This window comes from Lotus japonicus, chromosome 1 (assembly GCF_012489685.1).
Source record: "Lotus japonicus ecotype B-129 chromosome 1, LjGifu_v1.2".
Classification (NCBI taxonomy): domain Eukaryota; kingdom Viridiplantae; phylum Streptophyta; class Magnoliopsida; order Fabales; family Fabaceae; genus Lotus; species Lotus japonicus.
This window is the reverse complement of record NC_080041.1, coordinates 112,813,464-112,836,530: the sequence shown is the minus strand read 5'-3', so window position 1 is coordinate 112,836,530 and position 23,067 is coordinate 112,813,464. Positions and strand designations below refer to the sequence as shown.

Below are 23,067 nucleotides of genomic sequence, written 5' to 3'. Positions count from 1 at the left end.
GATGAGTTTGGATTGTGGAATGGTGGGGGTTTGGTGTGAGTGGGTGGAGGGAGGCGAGTGAATGGGTTGGGGTTCTGGGTTTTTATTTTATTTTAAGGGACGGTGGGGATGAAGATGGATATGGTGGGGATGAAAATGATGCAGATGATGGAGGTCATGGGGATGAAGGAGATTGGAGTGTGAGTGGGTTTGAGGGGACTCGATTTTTTTTTTTTTTTGGATTTTATGTTGAAGATGATGATGAAGATGTTAGAAGAAGATGAAGAATGTTCCGGGTTTTTAATTTTTTATTATTTTTTTATTTTCGGATTTTAATTTTTGAGTATTTAATAAGTTGTGGAATTAAAAAAAAGATTAGGATATATAAAAAGCCACGTGGACATGATGACAGGGTAAAATTTGCGACATATAGGCTGAAAACATTCGTAGAGACTTATTTAGATTAAAAAAATTTCAGAGATCCCGAATCGGAAAAAACAATTCACGAACTTATTTTCGTACGCATACAATGTCAGAGACCTCATAGTATTTAAGCCAAATTTATAATTTATTTATAAAATACTCATTAACTTTCTTATATAATTTGATATTATTCAAATATGTCCAAATAATATATTTCTTAAGGTAGAATAATTCAGTGTCAGTTTATCTACATGGTTGATGGTTATATAATGTAATATTATAGGACACTGTGGTAAAACTTGCATATCTTTGATTTTCTTGAATGGTTGTTATAGTAAATCCTCCGGTGGATGTCAATAATTTTGTTCTAATTTTAACTAATCTATAAAAAACTAATTTTTCTCTATCACATTAATTAATATATTAATATATAAATCAAATTTTATACTGTGGTGCTTGTATCAAGAGCAATAAATGACACCCACATTAATCTCAACGTCGTGTTATGGGTCACAAAAAAGCCCACCATATTTTGACAAAAAAGCCCACATTTTCCCTATAAATTTCTCTTGTGCATTTTCTTATCCCTCACAAACACATGAATAGGGTTTCCTGAGCGCCGTCAGTCAAGAAATTCATTCCACTCTCCATCCAATCCCTCAGAAAGCCGCGATGTTAGGGCTTACTTGGCTTAAGTACGTATCTTCTCTTGTATCTTAATCAGCTAATTTTACTTGTTCATCATATATATATTTCTACGACTTCTCTTGTTATTTTATCATTTGTTTAATTTATTGGCTTTGATCTTTTGATCTCTTACTCAAGCTTGTTATGCTATCTCATTTCCTTTGATCTATAAGCCAGGAAATGATGGCTTAAGTTTCTTCGGTGATCATGTGTTGGGGTTTGCTATATTTTAGAAGAAATCTTTCAACTATTGTGATTTCTTTAATCAAGGTAAGTCGTCCATTATTCCCCATTTTCTTTAAATATCTTCATATCGTTTTGCTGAAGTTGCTTTTGTTTGTTGAATTTGTTGTATTTTATGAGTTGCAATTGAATTTTCTACAAACTTACTTTTTATTCACTCATAATGTATGATTTATTTCACAATTAATTTCATTGCCAGCATAGTGCACACACTCACATGTTAAAATAACTTGTTTGACTCTAACATTGTGCTGTGATTTGAGAATCTTTATTTGACTACGCGAATATTTAGTCTTGATCGGAGAAAATTGAAACACCCAAATTTATCTAGGTTGATCTAGGTTGGTTTTTAATTTTTTTGAGTTGAGGTTTCTTGCTTTTACTTTTCAACTAGGGGGAAAATGATGGAGAAGAAGATAAAAGTTCTTTAATTTCTAGGTTTATTAATGATATAATAAAGGTGTTTTTTTATTTTTTAAAATTATAATTTAAATTAAAATTTTATTTATTTGTTTATTATAAACGTGAAATAGAGATATTAATTAAAAATTAAACATAAGCGTGTCACGTTAGTGTGTACACTTTGGCAAAGACACCAGAGCTCTCTTGTCATGGGATGTTATTCAGACTTTACATCAGCGAGGGACGAAAATCAAATTTTGCTCAAAGTTCATGAAAAAATACATTGTTAACCCTAAATTCAATACGCAACTCTTCCCCTATGATAACTCAAGATGTAAGAGTTGGTGAACATATAGGTTGGAGAGAGGGAGGTCTAAACATCAACCCTAAAGGGTTGTAGTTTATCTTTCGGATGTACCCCAAAAAAAATCCATGACCCAAGCGCACAAAAATCCTCTCGTTTGTTTATTTGAAGACGACAAGTCGTTTTGAAAACGACAAAACTACAAAAGCAGCAAGGTTAGCATCTTTTGACTTTTACTCAATTCACTTCAATTCGACTTTGCCACCTTTGCAACTACAAGTAGACGACGTACACATACTTTGAAAATTCATGGAAATGCAGAATTTCAATATTATGTTAATTTTTCAATAAATTGTACTTAATTATAGATGTTCTTGTGTAGGAATTGTTCAGTTAAATGTGATGTCAATGATGTTAGCATCACTATGCCTTTTATTTTTTTATATTAATGATGAGGCATACATATGATAACAACTTGATTATATAAAGGAGAATGATGATGAAAGCTTCCTCCAAAGCCCAAAGTCAAAAGGAGAAATGACGAAAAAAGCTGTGTGATGAAATGTTAAAACTACATTCAAAAGTACAAACTAGTACTACTGTTACTACCGACAAAAAAAATTGTATCAACAAACCTATAATTGACCATCTTAAAGCAATCTTCATGTTCCTTCTGTTCCAGTTACAACTCAACGGAGTACTTCAAGGAGAACGAGAATGCCTAATATTTAACCATGTATATGCAATACGGGTTTATGCGGGCCATAGAAATACAAGGGCAGATGATTTGGACCGTGAAGATGAAACACATGTTTATGTGGGTCACAGAAACACATGGGCAGTTAAAAGAGTGAACATTTTGGCCCAAATGATTAATATGTGATGAGTGGGTCAGATTGTGGCCATATATTCATTGGGAAGAAGAAAGAAGCTAAGCCAGTGTGATTAATGGCAGGTGATCAATATTCGGTAAATCATATTGAGGCCCATCCCCACATTCCTTTAAACCATGAGTAGCAAGAATAGGCATTTGGGGATGTGCCTCAAGTTGATTTACCAAATATTGATCACCTGCCATTAATCTCACTAGCTTAGCTTCTTTCTTCTTCCAGATGAATATATGGCCACAATTTGGCCACTCATCAGATATTCATCATTTGGGCCAAAAAAGTTCATTCCTTTAACTGCCCCTGTGTTTTTATGGCCCGTGTAAACTTGTGTTGTTTCTTCATGGTCCAGATTATTTCCCCTTATGTTTCTGTGGCCCGTATAAACCCGTGTTGCATCTACATTGTTAAATATGAGGCATTTACTTTCTCCTTGAAGTACTCCGTTGAGCTGTAACAGGAACAAGAGGAACATGAAGACTGCTTTGAGATAATCGATTATAGGTTCGTTGATATAGTTTCTTGTCTGCAACAACAATAGTACTAGTTTGTACTTTTGAGGGTATTTCTGACATTTCGTCCAACAACTTTTTCCTCATTTCTCCTTCTGACTTTGGGCTTAGGAGGAACCTTTCATCATCATTCTCCTTTATATAATCAAGCTTTTATCATATATACGCACCATCATTAATAAAAAAAATACATAGTGATGCTAACATCATTGACATCACATTTAACTGAACAATTCTTACACAAAGGCATCTATATTTAAGTATACTTTATTGAAAATTTAACATAACATTAAAATTCTCCATTTTCTATGAATAGTCAGAGCATGTGTGCTTCGTCTACTTGTAAGGTGGAGATGTTGAATTCAAGTGAATTGAGTAAAACTCAAAAGGTGCTAAATTTGATGCTTTTGTAGTTTTCTCCTTTTCAAAACAACATGTCGTTTTCAGATACACAAATGAGAGGATTATTGCGCGTTTTGGTCATGAATTTTTTTGGTACATCTGAAAGATAAACTACAACCCTTCAGGGTTGATATCTAGTCCTCATTCTCTCCAACCTATATGTTCACCATCTCTTACAACTTGACTTATTGTTGGGGACGAGTTGTGCATTGAATTTAGGGTTAACCATGTATTTTTCCTTGAACTTTGAGCAGAATTTGATTTTCGTCGCTCGCTGTAAAGTTCGGAAAGTGTTGCCATTGTTAGAGAGCTCGGGTGATTTTGCCAAAGTGTACGCAACGCTGACGTGACACACTTACGCTGCGTATTATATATAACCTCTTGATTTGGATTTTGGTTTCATTGTTTGACTTTTGGATTTATTTTTGAATCACTGAATAATTTTTTATTGTTAATTTGGATTATTTATGCGAGATATTATTGTGTTAATAATTATTATTTCAATTAAGACATGATTTGGAAAATTTTAAAATTTGAATTGTTTTCTTAATCGAGGCTAAGGATAAGCTTTCTGAATTTCAGTAAGAAGTCTTAGGTTGTTCTGTCTAGGAAAGTTGGTTTTCAAGCAATCATTGTGATGCACCTCACTTTGTATTTCTTGGGTGATGATGGGCCTTTTTCGAAAATTACTTTCACCTTATGGAAAAAATTCTAAGTCAAGTCTCTAGACTTGTTGGGTTACTAATGTGATCCCTAATTGAGAAACTAGGGTGTTACACTAGTGATATACGTTGTATTATTAATGATGATCTATGTGAGAACTATGATATACTTCGAGCTAATTCCCTTGGCCAATAATATTTTAGAAGTTGACCATCTTTGTCTGTATTGTGTGTTGTGTGGGCACTTAACGCCAGACCTTAGTAATCATGATGCGGTAGAGGAATCGAAATACGAGGGGTGTGGATTTTGTGCTCCATGAGGAGGACTCACAGTTGACGTGGATGTTTGAGCTTACTAACCAGTAAGCAACATATTGTGGTAACTATTGCGAGACTCATTACGGTATGAACGGGCTGAGGTTCAGGCGCTACATCCAAGGACAACTTCTTTTTGAGTTGTCACCTCGAGAGTTACTTAATGTCAGGACACTGAAAGCTTAGTGTTTTTGGTTAGTGAGCTGATCAGCTAATTTTGCTTTTACTTAAGTCTTGTAATTTTTCTTTTGCTTTTGGATTAAGTCTCTTGTGTGCACAGAGAAAAAGTATGTTTTCGAAATACTTGGTTTTGGTTCGGAAATAATGGCTTGTTTCCTAAGTTTGAACAACAAGGTTTTATTTGTGAATTTTTTAATGGCAACTAAATGTTTTGTGAATTTTTTTAGTGAGTTTTGGTTACCAGTGACCCTTAAGAAATTGAGGCGTTACATGAGACTGCCAATCATTTGGGCTCTTGTTGTTATATCTTAGTTTGTCGTCTCCTAGCCTTCTTATGGATGATCGGTTATGAGCCGGGACGAGATGTCTCCTTCTAAGTCGTTCAGTCTATCCTTCTAACAAATGCTTAGGCGCACATCTTTTGGACGGCTGAAACGTTTTAGGATTTGTGAGCTTCATAGCTCATAACAATTATAAAATCAAATTATACCTAAATAGTATTATAAATTAATATGAATTATCGAATTATTACGTGTTCGATTATATTAAAAATTAAAAACTATGCACGCTTCAAAAGAAATTAGAAGTTTTTTTTTTTAATTTAGTGCAAATATTTATTATGAATTTTATTTTATAGTAATTCCAAAAAATTTATATAACTTCAATAATTATATATACACACATAAACAAAACTATACTTGTTCGATTTAATTGTACTCAATCAAATATTAAATATGATAAGGTTACACCAAAAAACAGTAAACTTAATTTTATTGTTCTATTTCATTACCTTATGTTCCATTATATTATGTTAAGATTGAATCTTAGGTTTACCAAAAAAAAGATTGAATCTTAGAAAAAATATTTATTGAGAGAGATATGCAATCGTTTTTTAAATGGATTACGACATTCGTCAAAGAAAAAAACTTTAATTCTAACGAAACTATCGCTAATTTACCCTATTCTATTGAACTTAATTATGTAAAATATATACGTCATCCGTTCCTAATTATAAGATCCATTGAGGACAATTACGCTTATTAAGAAAACATGAAATGAGTCTAATCAATGCATTAATTTTAAAAAATCTATCATTTTCCCCTTATCTCTTTCATCATTGTATTTTTTTTTGTTTCGAAAGCAAAATGATATATATTAATAAAAGCTCAATCTTGAAAAAGATTGAATAGTACAAAGTCCCAACAAAACCAAAACCAAATAAAACGCCTGAAAACGAAAAAAATCCCAAAACAACCACGAATTCGCAAAAACCTGACTGCAAAGATCCTTTCAAACAAAAACTCAACCACAAAGAACTCAAAGGCATGAATGCATGTTTCATGTGAAGACGATAACACCTAGAATAAAAAACCCAAAAAGAGCACAAGCAAAACACTGGGAAATGACCTCCATTCTGCAACGAGAGACGGCAACAAAGATCAACCAGAGAGGGAACTTATCAAGCCGCATCAAAGCTACTAAAAAACAAAGACCTGAAGCAGCATCAACACCTACGCCACCTACGCATCACCCTGCCAAGCAACCGGCTCCAAAGAAGCACACAAGCGCAAATAAAACCCTCACAACAACCCCTAGCAACCAACCAACGACTAGGAAAAGTTCACTCCACGAAACCAAGATGCAGCACAGGCTCAACCAACCGAGAACTTTAGCCATGACTTAGAGACGAAACTCAAGACCAAGACGACTCCACCACCACGAATCAGAACAAGCAAATGATAGTGGCAGGGAAGAATGAACAAAGCGAGGTCCGAGCAGTAGCAGATCAGAACGAACGATAGGGAAGATTGAATAGCCGAGATCAAAGGCTAAAACGACAAGGGCAGAAACAAAAGAAAAAATCTAAAGATAAGCATATAAAGGAATGAACAGACAAGTCAAAGGGAGGCACCGCCTCCGCATAAGGAAGAGAGGCGGCGGTGGCGCCGGAGATGCAAGGGAAAGACTGAAACCCTAATCTTTTATCATTGTATTAATTGTATCTCACTATCTCTTTAACTTTATCTAATTCTCTCTTATTAAATGTAATGGGTAAATGTGGAAAAAGATAATAATATTTTTTTTTTTTGAAATTAGTAGGGGGTCTGATATTAAAGGACACTGAGTTTTTTAAAGGGTCTTATAATTAGAAACGAAGGGGAGTACAATTGGAAAAAGGTAATAAATCATCTGTTTATTTTGTACAGAATGACTATGTTTGACATGTCTAGTTGATAAGCTAGCTGAAAGCTGAAAAGCTAGCTGAAAGCTTATAATAGCTGAAACCTGATAGCTGAAAAGCTACCGGATAGCTGAAAAGCTACCTGATTGTGAAAAACTGTTTGGTAATACTAGCTTTTAAACAAGTTGAAACTGTAAAATGACATAAGAGGGCACACTTATTAAATCTTCTTTGCATTCAACATTAATTTAATGAAAGTTGAAAGCTGATAGTTGAAAAGCTACCTGATTGTAAAAAAACTGTTTGGTAAAACTAGTTGTTAAACAAGTTGAAACTGTAAAATGACATAAGAGGGCACACTTGTTAAATCTTCTTTCCATTCAACATTACTTTATTTACACATCAATACATATATGATATTAAAATATTAAAATAATTACCACTTTAAATATTTAAATTAGTTTAAATTATTTATCATCTAAAAGATATAATTAATTTTTAATTAATTTACTTTTTTATATTTTATTAATTTATATAGAATAAAATAAATAACTTTATATTTCAATTTAATAAAGTAGATTATATTTCTCTAAATTAACACAATATTTTTAAAAAATTTATATTAATAATTGAATATTTATTATTTCAAAATAAAAATAATTATAGTTTATTGTTTTTATAATGACTATGTTTGGCATGTCATTTCACCTAGCTTATAGCTTATTTACCAGGGCCGTGTAAGGCCTTAGTTAAAATATGCAATTGCCTAAGGCCCCCAAGAATATATAGGCCTCCAACTATATTTAGTATGTAGACATGATATATTACGAGACTTGAGATGGTAATGAAATAATGAAAAATTAGATAACATGAATTGCAACATGAGCAATGCAATGTAAGAACTTAGAAGTGCTAAACTCAAAAAATTAAATTGTGTTACTCATAATAGTTTTTAATAACTTATATATATATAGTATTGTATATGTTTGCTCTTCACTTTCTGTTTCTTCTCTAGAAAAAAAAAAGAATTTTTTTTCATTTTCTATGTACGTTGAAGTAAATTATCAAAGAAGATATTTGACATTAAAGTGTTGTAAAATCTCTCATTAATTCATTCATTGTGTTTTATGTTCTATTGTTCATAATTTTTTTTATTTTACAGTATAAAAGTCTTGATAAATGATTTCGCACCTTAAAAAACGGGAAGATTAATATAAAAAAATTGATAATTTATATAATATGTTAGGTCTCTTTTAGATTCTTGTCAAAATAAAATGACTTTAACATTTTCGCCTTAGGCCCTAAAATCTTTGTACACGGCCCTGCTATTTACCTAACTTAAAACTTATCTGACTATCTTAAAAGCTTTATAAAAGTGTTTGGTGAATGAGCTTATTTCAGTAGCTTAAAGTTTTAAGATGTAAGCTATCTCAACTAGCTTAAAACTTAAAGCTTATTAAATACATTCTCATTTTTATCCTTATTATTTTATTAAAATTTCACCTTTAGCCTTATATGTTTTTTACTAAACCTATTTGTTTATCAGTTATCACACGATCATATGCACACTATTCCCGCACACAAATAATTACTACTTTGGAATAAAATAAACAATTGTATATAATAAATTACTAATTATTTTTTTATTCTATTTAATTTAATAAAGAATATAGAAAATTAAATAAGTAAAAGTTAATATTATATTTTTAAGATGATAAATAACTTCAGTGAAATTAAAAATATTTATAATAATTTTATCATACAGGTATTAATGTGAAAATAAAGTAATGTTAAATATAAAAAGAAATATATAAGTATGTCCCTTTATGTCATTTTACAATTTCAGCTTTTTCAACAGCTAGTTTTACCAAACACTTTTGTTCCAATTATATAGATTTTCAGCTTTCAGCTAACTTATCAGCTTTCGGCTAGCTTTTCAGCTATCATGCTAGTTTTTCAGCTTTCAGCTAGCTTATCAGCTTTCTGCTAGCTTTTAAGTATCAGCTAGCTTTTCAGCTTGGCGTGCCAAACATAGCCAATATTAAGTTATAACCGTCTAATTCCTCTTCTAAAGTGACTGAACCTGCTCCAGGAGTGGTAAAAATCTGAGCCACATTCAAACTCTGTTTAATGACAAATTTAAAACTGAAATGAAAGCAGGAAACATGACTCCGATTTTTCTGTTGACAATAATAGCACTGGATAGTATTGCTGAGTCACACATTGGTCCCATGTATATAAAGTTGCTTGTTTTGCTGACTCATGCAACGGTTAAAGTTAAGAAGATCCAAAAATTCACCGAGATTTCACGCTTCACACGAGCTATTATGCGGATATCAATGTACACATACATGCATGTGGAAGATCGTGTTCAACCAGTTACCACAGTAATTCATTTTAAGGTAACTATAGTAAGAAAGTGCTAGCAATACCCTTGAAGACACTTTTCCTAAGGTTAACACTCATTCAATGATTAGTTAAAATTCATATAGATCTCATCATATTAGGAGTGAGACCCATATAATTAAGTGGGTCCTAAATTTTGATCAATTAAAAAGAGAACGTAAAAAAAAATATTGCTAACATTTCTCACCACAACAGTAATTAAGCAAAGCACTTGTGAGTTATAACTTATAACAGGCCCAGGTACAATGGTTAGATCAGTGAGAGTAAATAAGGGCAAAAAGACAGAGAAGGTTACATGCGAAAAAGATGTTGGTTTGTGCAAGAATTCATGCATGGCTTTGCTTTTCCTGTTTTTCATGAAACGGTGCGAAATTTTTCTCACACGGGTACGTCACCTCACGCTCCAGGAGTTTTATTTCTTCTGAAATTTAACATTGTTGACGTGGTAATGCTGACTTTATTTTACAGAGCATTGAATGTTAAAATAAAATTTATCTCTTTTCATATATCACAAGTCTCAACTTTACTTTGTAAAATTTTAAAGTAAGAGAATCAATGTCTAGTTAATGTTGGTTTAGAGAAAGTAAATTGAGTTTATGAAAAAATGAGAGTACAAATTAATATTGTTGCATAATATTAGTTAAAATTGCCACACATAAGAAAAAATAAATTATGCATCAATAAAACATGTTTTTACAAACTAACATTCAGTACATGTTATGTTATGTGTTAAAACCAGAGAAATATTTTCATATAGAACTTCAAGTTAAATATTTTTTTACAACAAATATTACAATTTGGTAGAGTATCTACTGAACCCAACCAAGGTGACTTCAAGTTGACTCAAGTTAAAGTATAGTTTAGTCCACATGAATTCCGAGTAACGCCGTGGGCCACCACCACTTGCGTCTCAATCTCTTATTTCAGTTTTAGAACTTTTTTTTTTCTTTTATTGATTTTTAGAAGAAATGTATTTTATTTTTTTATTTTTTAAAACTCTATTCAATATACAATCTCTCATTATTTATTCTCACATATTCTCTCCTCTATTTCGCATTCATTTTTATGAGAAGTGGAAATATCACACACTTACTGCAAGAGGGTGTTGTTGAAAAAATTGTTTTTATTATTTTGAAGGTGTAAGTGAACAGTTAAATAGGAACACATTTCCCCTTAAACTGGACAATTAAATAAAAACGAAATGAGTATTAGAGAAATATTACTAGACATATCACTATCAATATTTAAGAAGCAATATACTAAGTTCTTACGGAAATTTAAGAAGTAAAAAAACATATAATTTTAATTCCACGTTTAAAATCACTACAAATTAAAGTATATGACCCTCTAAATTTACACTAGCTTGAGGTTTATATATGACACTAAACTCCAAATTTATTTAAATATTACACTCCACACATTATTATCAAGTGACATTACTAAAAAAGGACATTGTGACGGATATAAATCTGTAGCTAATTAATACTTACAAATTTAGCTACAAATAATCATGTAAATATAATAAATTATTATTTTTAATAGTTAAATCCGGATTTGATTACAAATATTTCCCTCACTAATATTCTAGTTTCTCATTTAATTACGAAATTTATGATTGAAGAAATGGAAAATAATTACATTTAGGAGTATTTTAATTTTTTTTATACATATGTATGATAAAAAAATTCAAGACTAAATTTTATTTTTCATTAAATTAGTTAATTTAGATAGAATTTTTTTTATGGGGCAAAATATTGATACAAACTATATATAATATATTATTTCTTCCTTTCCTGGACAGTTAAACAAGAACAAAGGTAGTATGTTTTTTAGTAGTGCAAATCAATATAAATTACGTGGACCGGAATATTTGAGTAAGTTTGGAGTATAGTGAAACCTCAAGGTAGCGAAGTAACCCGAGAATTATTAATTTCAATACACTTTTATTTATTAATTGAAGCTTATCTGGAACAGACTAAATTGTAAGTGCGCCCATATTTTTAGTGGACCTCACGTGAATTTTAATCAATCAATGAAAGAATGGTAAATATAGCTTTAAATTAAGTGTTACTAGAGTTTTTTACTTTTTATGTGTGGGGTTGGCGAGCACCGCTTTGGTAAATGTAAAAACCTAGAACTGAAATGCTATAAATTGCCAAGTTTGCTTCAGGTAGCGTTATCTCAGTAAACACTTTCCCTTCTCATCCTTCGAAAATGGCTGATGAGGAAATCATTGACCTCACAGGCGCCTCTCCACCACCATCACCAAGAAGTATGAGGCTACGCCCTCGAAGACCTCGACCCAGGAGAGGCTTCATATGCCTCGACTGTGCGTTGCACCTCATTGCCAATAATACCAACAATAACTTTAACAACATTTATGGCAATCCGTTCCAAACTGCTGCTGGTATTAATTATTATGTACCAGCAGGGAATGAGCTAGCAGTCAGATCCCCTTACCCTCTTGGACCCAGCTTCAACGGGGCTTCGATTCCTGAACATGAGTTTGTTTCTTTCAACCTTATTTGATTGATTACCTTTTATCACCATTAATATTTAATTTATTTAATTCGAAATTATGATTGACTTCATGATTTGAATCATTCACAACTACACTTTTCTTTCATTTCATTTTCACCCACATTTTTTTATGTCTATTTGTTCTGTATCACCTTACCCATCACATCTCTGAATATGAGCGTAATTGGGGGGGGTGTCAAATTACCTTCAAATGGGGATTCGAATCCCGAACATTATTTTTTTTCTTTCAACCTTATTTGATTGATTACCTTTTATCACGATTAATATTATTTAATATAAAATTATGATTGGCTGCCTAATTTGAATCATTCACAACTCCACTTTTCATTTCATTTTCATCCACATTTTTTTTATCTATATTTGTATTACCTTTCTCATCACATCTCTGAATATAGCGTATTCAGTGTCAAATAAATTTTTCAATGTTACATCTTTAATTAATTTAGAAGTCATTAGTTGAATTTTAATCCTTTTTCATGAATAAAAAAAAATTGTCTGCAAAAAGTCATTTTTAAGATTGTTTGCATTGTATGGTTAAGTTTTTTTTTCAATAATCAATTTTTTTCTAAAATAATCTTTTTTTAGATTATAATCATAAGCTATTTTGAATAACTCTTTTAAAATAACTTATAGAGTATAAGAGAAATAACACAGACAAATAAAAAGTATAAAAATGTGATTTTTATAATAGAACATAAACATATATTAGCCTTTATGCTTTTTATAAAAAAGCTCTAACAATTAGTGATTATTTCTTAGGTTAAAAAATATTTTTATCTTCAGGTTGAACAAAGTTGCCAAAACCATTAATTAATTCTCTTATTTGTTTTGGTGACAGCTTGTTCATGGTGGGGATGATGAGGTACTGGAGGAGGCGCTTGAGCAAAACCGCTAGGGACATGATGTTGGCTAACATGACCCGACAGACACCTCCACAAGTTGATCAGAGCTATGGGAAAAGTGTCTATGGAAACCAACCATGGACATACACTTACAATGCTACTGCTGATGGGAACGTTATGGCTGATTCCAACATGTTTAGCATTAATCCTGTGATCATGCCGATCAGTCCACCACCAACAGAAACGCTTACTCTGTTTCCAGAGCAAGCTCCTTTGTTTTCAGAAGAGGTGAATGATGGCAACAACAACGTTAACAATGGGCTCCAGATAATGCAGACAGATGCAAATGATGTCACTTCGATGACCGAGACTGGTGAAGGTGAAGGTGAAGGTGAAGGTGAAGGTGAAGGTGAATTGGATTTGGAGCTGAACTTGGGTTGGAGCAAGTGAGACCATTACGTGTCTCGTGCAGAAATGGACAAATCTTCCAGACTTATCACAGTGTTCGATGCATGTTATGTTCCTTGTTTTAAGACTTTTTTTACCTTGCTTTTTATCTTCTGCATGTGTTTATGGTTTGAGTTCTGTTGTTTGTTTGTTTATGTTAATGTGGTTATTTACTTGTTGGTCTGTAATGGTTGGATTATCGTGGTTATTTACTTGTTTGTTTGAGTTAATGTAAGTTATGGGTTAAATGTGTTTTTAATCCTTGTAAAAAATTCGTGAATTGGATGAAGTCTTTAAATAAAAGTTTCATAAATTTTAGTCTATTAAAAAACAATGTCATTGAAAATAGTCCCTCGTGATGTCATTACTATGACATGGACTATTTCTTTGGCCGATTTATCAGTCTATGGGTAAATTTGTTGTATATCAAATGTGAGTACATTCTATATGGAAGATAAGGGTAAATTTGAGTGGTTTATAAGTGTGAGGACTCATACATCCATTGTCTTAAGGTTTTGGGTGAAAGATGTGGGATCTGATCCACTTATTGTTTGCTCTTTAAAACCTAATGTGGATTTTTGTCCCTCGAGTTTTAAACCATCTCCTTTGCTTGGCCATTTCTTTGGTCCTACAGTGGTATCCGAGTCGATGGTTGTTTGATCATGGGCCATGAGCCTCTGAGACTCAGGAGCACAAGCCCAGAATGACGACCTCTGAGGTTCTGCTTGAGTCCAAGTCCAACTTTCTTTTGAGATGGACTCACACTTGAGGGGGAAATTGTTGTGTACCAAGTGTGAGTAAGTCCCACATTGAAAAATAAGGATAAATTTGAGTGGTTTATAAGTGTGAGGACCCATACACGTATTGCGGGTAAATTTGTTGTGTATCAAATGTGAGTAAGTTCCATGTGGAAGATAAGGATAAATTTGAGTGGTTTATAAGTGTAAGGACCCATACACCCATTGCCTTAAGGTTTTGGGTGAAAGATGTGGTGTTTGGTCCACTTATGGTTTGCTCTTTAAAGCCTAATGTGGAGTTTTATCCTCCGAGTTTTAAATCATCTCCTTTGTTTGGCCCTACAGTGGTATCAGAGCCGATGGTTGTTTGACCATGGACCATGGGCCTCTGAGACTCAGGAGCACAAGCCCAGAATGACGACCTCTGAGGTTCCGCTTGAGTACAAGTCCAACTTTCATTTGAGATGGACTCACACTTGAGGGAGATATTGTTGTGTACCAAGTGTGAGTAAATCCCATATTGAAAGATAAGGATAAATTTGAGTGGTTTATAAATGTGATGACTCATACACCTATTAAGGGTAAATTTGTTGTGTATCAAATGTGAGTAAGTTCCATATGGAAGATAAGGATAAATTTGAGTTGTTTATAAGTGTGAGCACCCATACACCTATTGCCTTAAGGTTTTGGGTGAAAGATGTGGTATTTGGTCAACTTATGATTTGCTCTTTAAAGTCTAATGTGGAGTTTTATCTCCCGAGTTTTAAACCATCTCCTTTGTTTGACCCTTTCTTTGACCCTACAGTGGTATCAGAGCCGATGATTGTTTGACCATGGGTCATGGGCCTCTGAGACTCAGGAGTACAAGCCCAGAATGATGACCTCTAGGTTTCACTTGAGTACAAGTCTAACTTTCTTTTGAGATTGACTCACACTTGAGGGGGAGATTGTTATGTACCAAGTGTGAGTAAGTCCCACATTGGAAAATAAGGATAAATTTGAGTGGTTTATAAGTGTGAGGACCCATACACCTTTTGCCTTAAGATTTTAGGTAAAAGATGTGGTGTTTGGTCCACTTATGGTTTGCTCTTTAAAGCTCAATGTAGAGTTTTATCCCCCGAGTTTTAAACCATATCTCCTTTGTTTGGCCCAACAAAATTTAGATGTCCATATCCTCCATTATCCCCTTTATTCTCTTACCTTCTTCCTCTTCACTTCCTCCCCCACCAGGCGTCCACCATGGTCACCAAGTCCATCATGACATTCTTTGCATCTCACCTATGCCTAAAGTTTCCTCAATAAGAATTGAAGAAGGATAAGTGCTTTTGGATAGTTCTCTGGCCTTTATAAAATGTTTAAGGACAACACATATATATTTGCTTGGTTCCTACGATTTTGACAACTTATGTTGGAAAAATAAGGAAGAAATTGCGTCGTGGACGAACCATTGCCTTGAAAGAAAAAATTTCAGCAGATCTTCGATGCAAACCATTGTCGCTTTTGCTCCCAAAGTTAACACAATTGCACGCAAGGTACTGTGCACTCAGAACCTAAACATGCTGGAGTCTCTACAACAATGCTCAAAATTTCATAAGGAAGAAGATTTCTCCTTGTGCTTTTTCTCACCCAAACATTTATGTTTCTTTTTCTCTTATAAACACGTCTCAATCTTCAGTTCTCACCCAACCGTCATTTTACTATCAATGTCTAAAAACTAGAGTTTCAATACTATTAAAAACCGAAACTGTAACTTCAAGCCTATTTGGTGAGAGGGTACATCTCAAAGTTTAGAGCTTAGAAGTGAATAAGCTTGAATGCCCTAAAGAGTGGATGGGCATATATGAGCCGAACGGATCCGGGAGAACCGACTTGGTAGAAGGGTATAATATCACTTGGATCTAGCTGCTCTAAAGTGAAGGAGCTTATTACCCAAGGTAAATTGAGTATCTCAACCATTAATTGAGTTGGATTATTAACTTTTCAAGTAGGTGATCTATATGGTTGTGATGACTTATTTTACCCTCTTTACTTTAATGGAGCTAATTACATCTCATTATCCATGAAATAGTGAGTAAGATATAGAATATGAACTCAAAAATGATTTATCTTATTCTATCTTCAGTAATGCTGCTGCTATATAATATAAACGTCACTTGTGATAGAAAATTACTATGCCACATTACAACGAAAAAGCACAAGTAATACATCATATTATGATCTCCATGGAATCAAGAGAGCATCAATTTCATGAAGTTCTATTTTTGGGTCCAAATTTTTCATTTTACAACCTAAAAGGATGCAAGGCAGAATTCCCATCAAGCCCCTTGGATAAATGATGTGCCATCATATCTGCTATGGTGGTGTCCTTATAGATTGGTGGGTTTTCTTCTGATAACAATTCTTTAATGGGGCCATAAACCTTTGATTTACCTTCATCAGAATCATATTGTAAAAAGAAGCTGGCAGCTGAAACTCTGGGCCCTCTATGACTCGATAAGACCCGGTGATAAACACTGATGAAAATGTCATTTGTTATGAGCTGCAACAATAGCAAGGAAATGGTGAAATTGAGAACAACTCCGGCTAAGAGCATTTCCAATGGGAGTGTCTCACACTAAAGAGACTTTTTCATTAGTGTCTCGTACCATTGGAGAGAAATGGTTCTTCCACCATGTCCTATTTGAGTGTGGTAGTGTAGAAACTTCTTTCTCATGTGTCTCTCATAAATATGTTCTTATAAAATATTATTTTATTTGCTTATCATTTTATCATATAAAGTATGTAGTTGAATGTAAGGTCTACTAAAGATACTTTTAAGAGTTTTTTTGTTGGAGTAAAAAGTTAGTAAAATATACTAAAATAGTTTAGATGATGTGGCACTATGAGAATTGTAAAGAATGAAGTGTAGACACTCTAGTGAGTGTGATAAATACAGATGCTCTAATGGTGTCTATAAACAAGTGTCTCTGCTTTTTATTTAGGCTGAAATTCAGTGGAAATACTTAGTGCATAGTGCTGTGATTAAGTGGACATTAACTGAATAGTGAAACATTTTGATAATTGTAAAGTCATTCTTAATGATATAACATGTATATGTGGTAAGAAAAATACAATAGAGAAATACAAAAGATTCAGCCTCTAAACATTTTTTCTTATTCTAATTTTCTGCTAAGTTGTGTAGTGATTAAATCCTATTATATTCTACGTTTCCTTAAGTGTGTTTGTTTCTATCATAACCTCTGGATTACTATACCACCAATAGAGTGGTATCATAGTTGTAGATCCTTGCAACAAACAAAACATGAGAACAGAAGATATGAGGTGAAGAATCATGGCTTCCACAAGCATCTCTTCTACAATCTATAACAATGTCCAATTTCCTTTGCTTTGTAGTAGAGAATTATGATTTATGGAATGTAAAATTGGAGACTTTTTCACATCTTTGGATCTATTGTAGTTAGTAAAAAAGAGGTTTGAAAAACCAACAACTACAAAAATGAAATAATGCAACCTAAAGATTGAGAAAGAAGAAGATCACAGATGCTTTAATTCTTGGGATGATTTAAAGATGAGTCTCTCGATATTTCTAAGGATTATGAGAGAAAAAACCACAAAAGAAGCGTGAGAGGTTTTACAACAAGAATTTAAAGGAGGCTTAAAGGTAACAACATTGAAAAGTCAGTTTATTAAGAGAGATTTTGAGAATGAAAGAATAAAGAAGAATGAGATTTTAATAGATTCTTTGAATTGGTGAACCAAATGAAGTCGGAGATACAATAGACGATTGAAGTAAGATTCTTGATAAAATTTTGATCAGTATGACATAAAAGTTTAATCTTATAGTGGTTGTTATAGAAAAAACTAAGGAGCTAAAAACAATAATTGTTCAAGGGCTAATGGAGGTCTTTGAGATTCTTTAAGCAAAGGTTTTTACAGCGCAATGAAACATCTCTCGAGAGCGGTTTTCAATCTAAACTCATAATTTAGTCTAATAATGGTGAAAATTAGCTCTCAACATAACATAGAGGTGAGTCCTCTACTAGTGGCAGATTTTGAAAAGGAAGAGGGAGATCGAGAAAGAAACTCATGATGAAGAAGAAGAGACACCTATGGAGGTCGAGGACATGAAGGGGCATCAAATAAATGGTGCATAATTTGTAATAATAAAAATCATGAAGAGAAGGATTTTTGGAACGAAGCCAAGCCGAAATGTCACAATTGCGAAAAATTCGGGCTCATTTAAAAATTGTCGTTTTGGCAAACAGTTGCACACTTCATTTTCTGAAGAGTAGATGATGAAAGGAACTTGTTCTTGGCTTGTCAAAAAGAATTTGAAGAAGTTAGACATGTATGGGATTTGGATAGCGGTCACAGTAACCATATGGTTGGAAAGAAAGAAGCTTTTATCAACATTAATTCTTGATTTAGCTCAAACGTTTAATTGGGAAATGGATAAAATATTGATGTAAAGGCAAAGAAAGACTTGGAGTTACAACAAAGAAAGTAAAATAGGCATTCATGATACTCTTTATGTGTCAGAGTTAGATGAGAATCTGCTTAGCATTGGACAACTTTTGAAGCATGGCTACTATTGCGTTTCAAACATGCACACATAAAAGAGCAAGTGAACTCTATCGCAAAAGTAATATGTAGGAGTTTCCCATTTATATTATCGTATGATATTGATCTGATTTTTCTGTTGATTTGATTTCTCTGTTGTTTTATGATATGCTATTGAAGCATTGTTGTTTTTGTTTTAACTTGTGATGCTTCTTGGTTTTTGGATATTGAGAGCAATTTTAATATTTGTTTGATTAACGGTTCAACCACTGTTCAAATGTAGTTTAACTTATGAACTTCGAATCAATGTCTCAACTGATTCAATGATCGACTCAGTTCTCAGAACATTAATGGAGATGAATAGCAATCAAAATTCCAAGCTATAATAAACCAGCACCTACTTACCTGAAGTAGATCTCCCATGTTTACTACAAGAGCTCCATGCACAGGAGGAACGTTAAACCATTTATTGTCACGGAGAACTTGAAGACCACCTAGTTGGTCTTGCAGAACTATAGTCATGAAATCAATATCAGTGTGCTTGGACGTGCCCATAGTTAATTCAGGCTCAGGGCATGGTGGATAGTAATGACCCTGTATAAATAGTCCTCCAACACAATTCAATTCTTTGAGGTGGGATGGATTAAGGCCAAGAGCCTCGGATAGTAACTCAATAATTGTACACCCTAGTTCCATTATTTTCTTGGAATATTCAAATATAATGCCTCTGCAAGTAGAGAAACAATTAATTAATCAAATAGAGTAAATTAGCAGTTTCTGTGCACGATCGAACGTTCAGTTTGGTTCAATAGAAACAACAATGAAAAAAGTATGATAGAAAGAAAACAGAACTTAATTTTTAAATATCTCTTCGATTTGGTTCCAAAGAAAATTAGCTTAAGCATAGAAAACTTTTGTGGGACCAATGTAAAAAAACTTCTTCCCCATAACTGCGAAGAAAACGTTAGTGACTTGGTTAGATAAGAAAAGTAAGAAGAAAGAGAGATAAGAAACTATTCATATGTTCACAAATATTTATTGTTTACAAATATATGTTTTTCTTTCTTCGAACTTGTACAATCGATGCCACAAAGATAGTTAACTCTATTATCGAAGAAATAAGGAAAGGCGAAGCGGAAAAACCATAAAAAAATGACAATTGTTCTTTTTACTTTTTGTCAGAATTGGGTCACCTATTCAAGTTTGGCGGAGGCCTCCCTCATATGTTTATGCATCGATGTATTTAGATGTCATTAGCTAGTTCTGTTCTTTCTTTCGTTAATTTTCCTTAGGTAAACAAAAAAAATAACTTAAAAAATATCTCATTTTCTATTCTTTTTCTTAATCTCTCATTTTCTTCTCCTTTTTTTTTTTTTTTGGCTTAATTGCAGTTTTCGTCCCTGATGTATAACGCTTGTGCAATTTTGGTCCCCTTTGTTTAAAACGTGCAATTTTGATCCACCTAAGTTCTGGACGTGACAATCAAGTCCATCTGTTAGTTCTCCGTCTAAATTAGCACACGTGGCTCTCATTAATGACATGGCCTTGGCCCTACTGCCACATAGAACTCCATGTAAATAAAACAGGTGAATTAAAAAAAAAATTCAATGGTAAAAAAAACATTACCCAAATATTTGTCCTTCCAAATTTCCCAATTCTAAACCCTAATAATCAATCGATCGATTGAAGCAGAGATAGGTGAGCAGAGCTTCCTTCAGAGCTAGAACCATTGACGGAGGAGAATGGACACCAACCATCGACGAGTTCCCCAAGCTTCATCGTCTGCGACTAGCACGAGCGACGGTCATGGCAGGAGAAGAGTCGTCGTTTGCGATTGTGGGGTTGTTACCCCTCTGAGGACGTCGTGGACAGATGAAAACCCAGGGCGAAGGTTCTATGGCTGTGGCTTGTATCAGGTAAGCATGTGGTACTGAATTTGGTGGTTGAATGAGATGCTTTTCTCGATTCTTACCTCATCCCAACAACAATTTTCATTTGGAATATGTCAGGGAAGGAATAGAAGATGTGGGTTTTTTCAGTGGCATGACCGTGAGTTCAATCAACGCGAGAAGAAGGTGATTGCTTGGTTACTTACTTTGGTTGAAGGCTTGAAGAAGAAGGAGAAATTTTGGTTTGGGTGTACTGGAATATGCTGCGTAGTCATTGTGGTGTTGCTTATTGTGATTGGCCTTATGTATAGGAAGCTTTGATTTGTGTTTAGAGGCATGGTTCATTGGTTAGGGGTTTAATGGTTGTGTATGTATTTGAAGGCATGGTGTTTTAATTGTCCACGTAAGCTAACGGCGTTAAGGATTAGACGGAGAACTAACAGATGGACTTGATTGTCACGTCCAGAACTTAGGTGGATTAAAATTGCACGTTTTAAACAAAGGGGACCAAAATTGCACAAGCGTTATACATCAGGGACGAAAACTGCAATTAAGCCTTTTTTTTTTACTTTTCTTTTCTAACCAAACACACCGAACTGAAGTGACCCATAAAAAAAATGAAATTTAACAAAATTTCGAAGGCACCCAAGAAATCATTCTGACAAAACTATAAAATAGTTTAAAATCTGGAAATGGAATAAACTCATTACCTCAATACTTGAGGCAACTCTTCAGGTTTGGGTGGATTAGGAGCCATTAAACATCCAACGGTATCTCTCCAATTGGCAGATTTGTCTCGGTAAAGGCTAGTATTGGAATAATACAGAAATTTCCTTTTAAAATCTCTAGTGTAATATTGTTTCCTTACCTCAGGATCTTCATGAAACCTACGAATTCCATCAATCATATCATCCAAGAGAGTTATTGGAATTTCATGGTTAATCACCTGAAAAAATCCCCACTCTTTACATGCACTTCGAATTTGGTCAATCAACCCTGCATGATTGTTGTGAATGTCTCTGAGGTCTATGATTGGAACACTCAACAAGGAATCAGTGGGTGCGTTTTCAGTGATGTCCAACAAGCCAGAATTGAAGATGCGTGGAATTTTTGTCACCCCTGACTCCACAAGACCTCTTACACCAAGTTTTGTTTCATCAAATGCTTTCAATTCAGCTTCCCTGTCATAAGTGCCTTCTTCTAACTGGTGTGTGTTTTTCATCTCCATATTGAGATAGAACTAGCACCAGAAATCTGAGTGAATAAATATGAAGTCAGATGCGGATAACACACATCATATACCTCAAGCAATCAAGTCCAATTTTGACAGGGTCAGAGACTCAGAGTAGATATATCTAAATACATGAACCGAGTCACCTAATAAGCATTATTATTATTATCTACATATAAAATGATGGTGATCCCAATTTGTCCAGAACAGAATAAAAACGTGCCTATTTTGCTGGCAAGTGTTGAAGGATATATAATATTAATAAATCTTGATTGGCATACTAGTGATTAGTCATGCCATTCTTATCTTAGAAAAATAAAATATGAAAGTTATAGAAAATGAGAAAATTCTACTAAATTTGCCACACATATTTACAATTAATGAGTTTTGGTCCTCTAGATAGAGTAATTCATTTTTTTTAAAACAGAATATATTATTGAACTTCGATCATGAGAACAATCCTCTCATGAATACGGAGAAACTAGTCTACAATTAGACAATACAAACTATATCACTCCCTCTTTACTAGTCATACTTAAAGAATGTGTCTCACTAAAACCTTACTAGGAAAAACCCCGTAAAATAAAAACCTAATAAAGGAAAAAGAGTACAACATTCTCGAACATGACATTGTACATAGTCTCATTAAAACAACTATATCATTAATAAATTAAAATATTAAATAGACATAAAGTTATTGATAAATACTCAGTGGTTACATAGTATTCTTCTAAAAAGTATCGAAGGTGTGGCTAGAGTGTGGCAAGATACAATGGAGTAAGAGGTGGAGAGTAATGAGTGTGTGCATTAGTGGAATTTTGTTGTTGTTGCTAAATTCCTATCACAATTTCGAACCGGGTATGGTGAAGGTAAAAGTCTCTCAAGAGTGCGGCTCCTAAGAATCGAAGTAAGAAATGTTGTCTTCAAATTGGACCTTGAGAAGGCTTATGACAGTGTTAGCTGGGGTTTCTTGCGGGACACGCTCTAGTTTTTTGGGTTCCCATCGACGATTACCTCATTGATCATGTTCTGCGTGACATCTTCATCGCTCACCTTGCTATAGAATGGAGTGAAGTTGCCAGCTTTTCCTCCCTCCCGTGGGTTGCGCCAGGGGGACCCCCCTCTCTCACCTTATCTATTTGTTCTATGCATGGAGAGGTTGGCAATTGCTATCCAGGATGTTGTGGATCAGAATCAGTGGGAGCCTGTGAGAGTTTCTAGAGGTGGCGCAACCCT

General features: G+C 33.7%; 2 protein-coding genes across 2 annotated transcripts; one reads left to right on the top strand and one right to left on the bottom strand.

The window, feature by feature from the left end:
- Positions 1-11,768: 11,768 nt before the first annotated feature.
- On the top strand, positions 11,769-13,727 carry LOC130732458 (uncharacterized). Its single transcript, XM_057584503.1, has 2 exons — positions 11,769-12,088; positions 12,964-13,727. The coding sequence occupies exons 1-2, from the start codon at positions 11,799-11,801 to the stop codon at positions 13,415-13,417; spliced, it is 744 nt and encodes a 247-aa protein (XP_057440486.1). The 5' UTR covers positions 11,769-11,798; the 3' UTR covers positions 13,418-13,727.
- A 2,562-nt stretch (positions 13,728-16,289) lies between these two features.
- LOC130729355 (1-aminocyclopropane-1-carboxylate oxidase homolog 1-like) lies at positions 16,290-21,974 on the bottom strand. The gene is made up of 3 exons (XM_057581088.1): positions 21,311-21,974; positions 19,117-19,438; positions 16,290-16,690 (listed from the first exon to the last, which is right to left on the bottom strand). Exons 1-3 carry the CDS (start codon positions 21,826-21,828, stop codon positions 16,433-16,435), a joined length of 1,098 nt encoding a protein of 365 aa, XP_057437071.1. The 5' UTR covers positions 21,829-21,974; the 3' UTR covers positions 16,290-16,432.
- Positions 21,975-23,067: the final 1,093 nt, after the last annotated feature.

What these genes read in the sequence shown, in the direction of transcription:
- LOC130729355 (XM_057581088.1), bottom strand. Translation starts at nt 21,828, where the DNA reads ATGGAGATGAAAAACACACACCAGTTAGAAGAAGGCACTTATGACAGG. An exon ending in GAGTTGCCTCAAGTATTGAG is followed by an intron (nt 19,439 to 21,310) that starts GTAATGAGTTTA and finishes CTCTACTTGCAG; the next exon opens with AGGCATTATATTTGAATATT. An exon ending in ACATGGGAGATCTACTTCAG is followed by an intron (nt 16,691 to 19,116) that starts GTAAGTAGGTGC and finishes CTATTGTTGCAG; the next exon opens with CTCATAACAAATGACATTTT.
- LOC130732458 (XM_057584503.1), top strand. Translation starts at nt 11,799, where the DNA reads ATGGCTGATGAGGAAATCATTGACCTCACAGGCGCCTCTCCACCACCA. An exon ending in GCTTCGATTCCTGAACATGA is followed by an intron (nt 12,089 to 12,963) that starts GTTTGTTTCTTT and finishes TTTTGGTGACAG; the next exon opens with CTTGTTCATGGTGGGGATGA.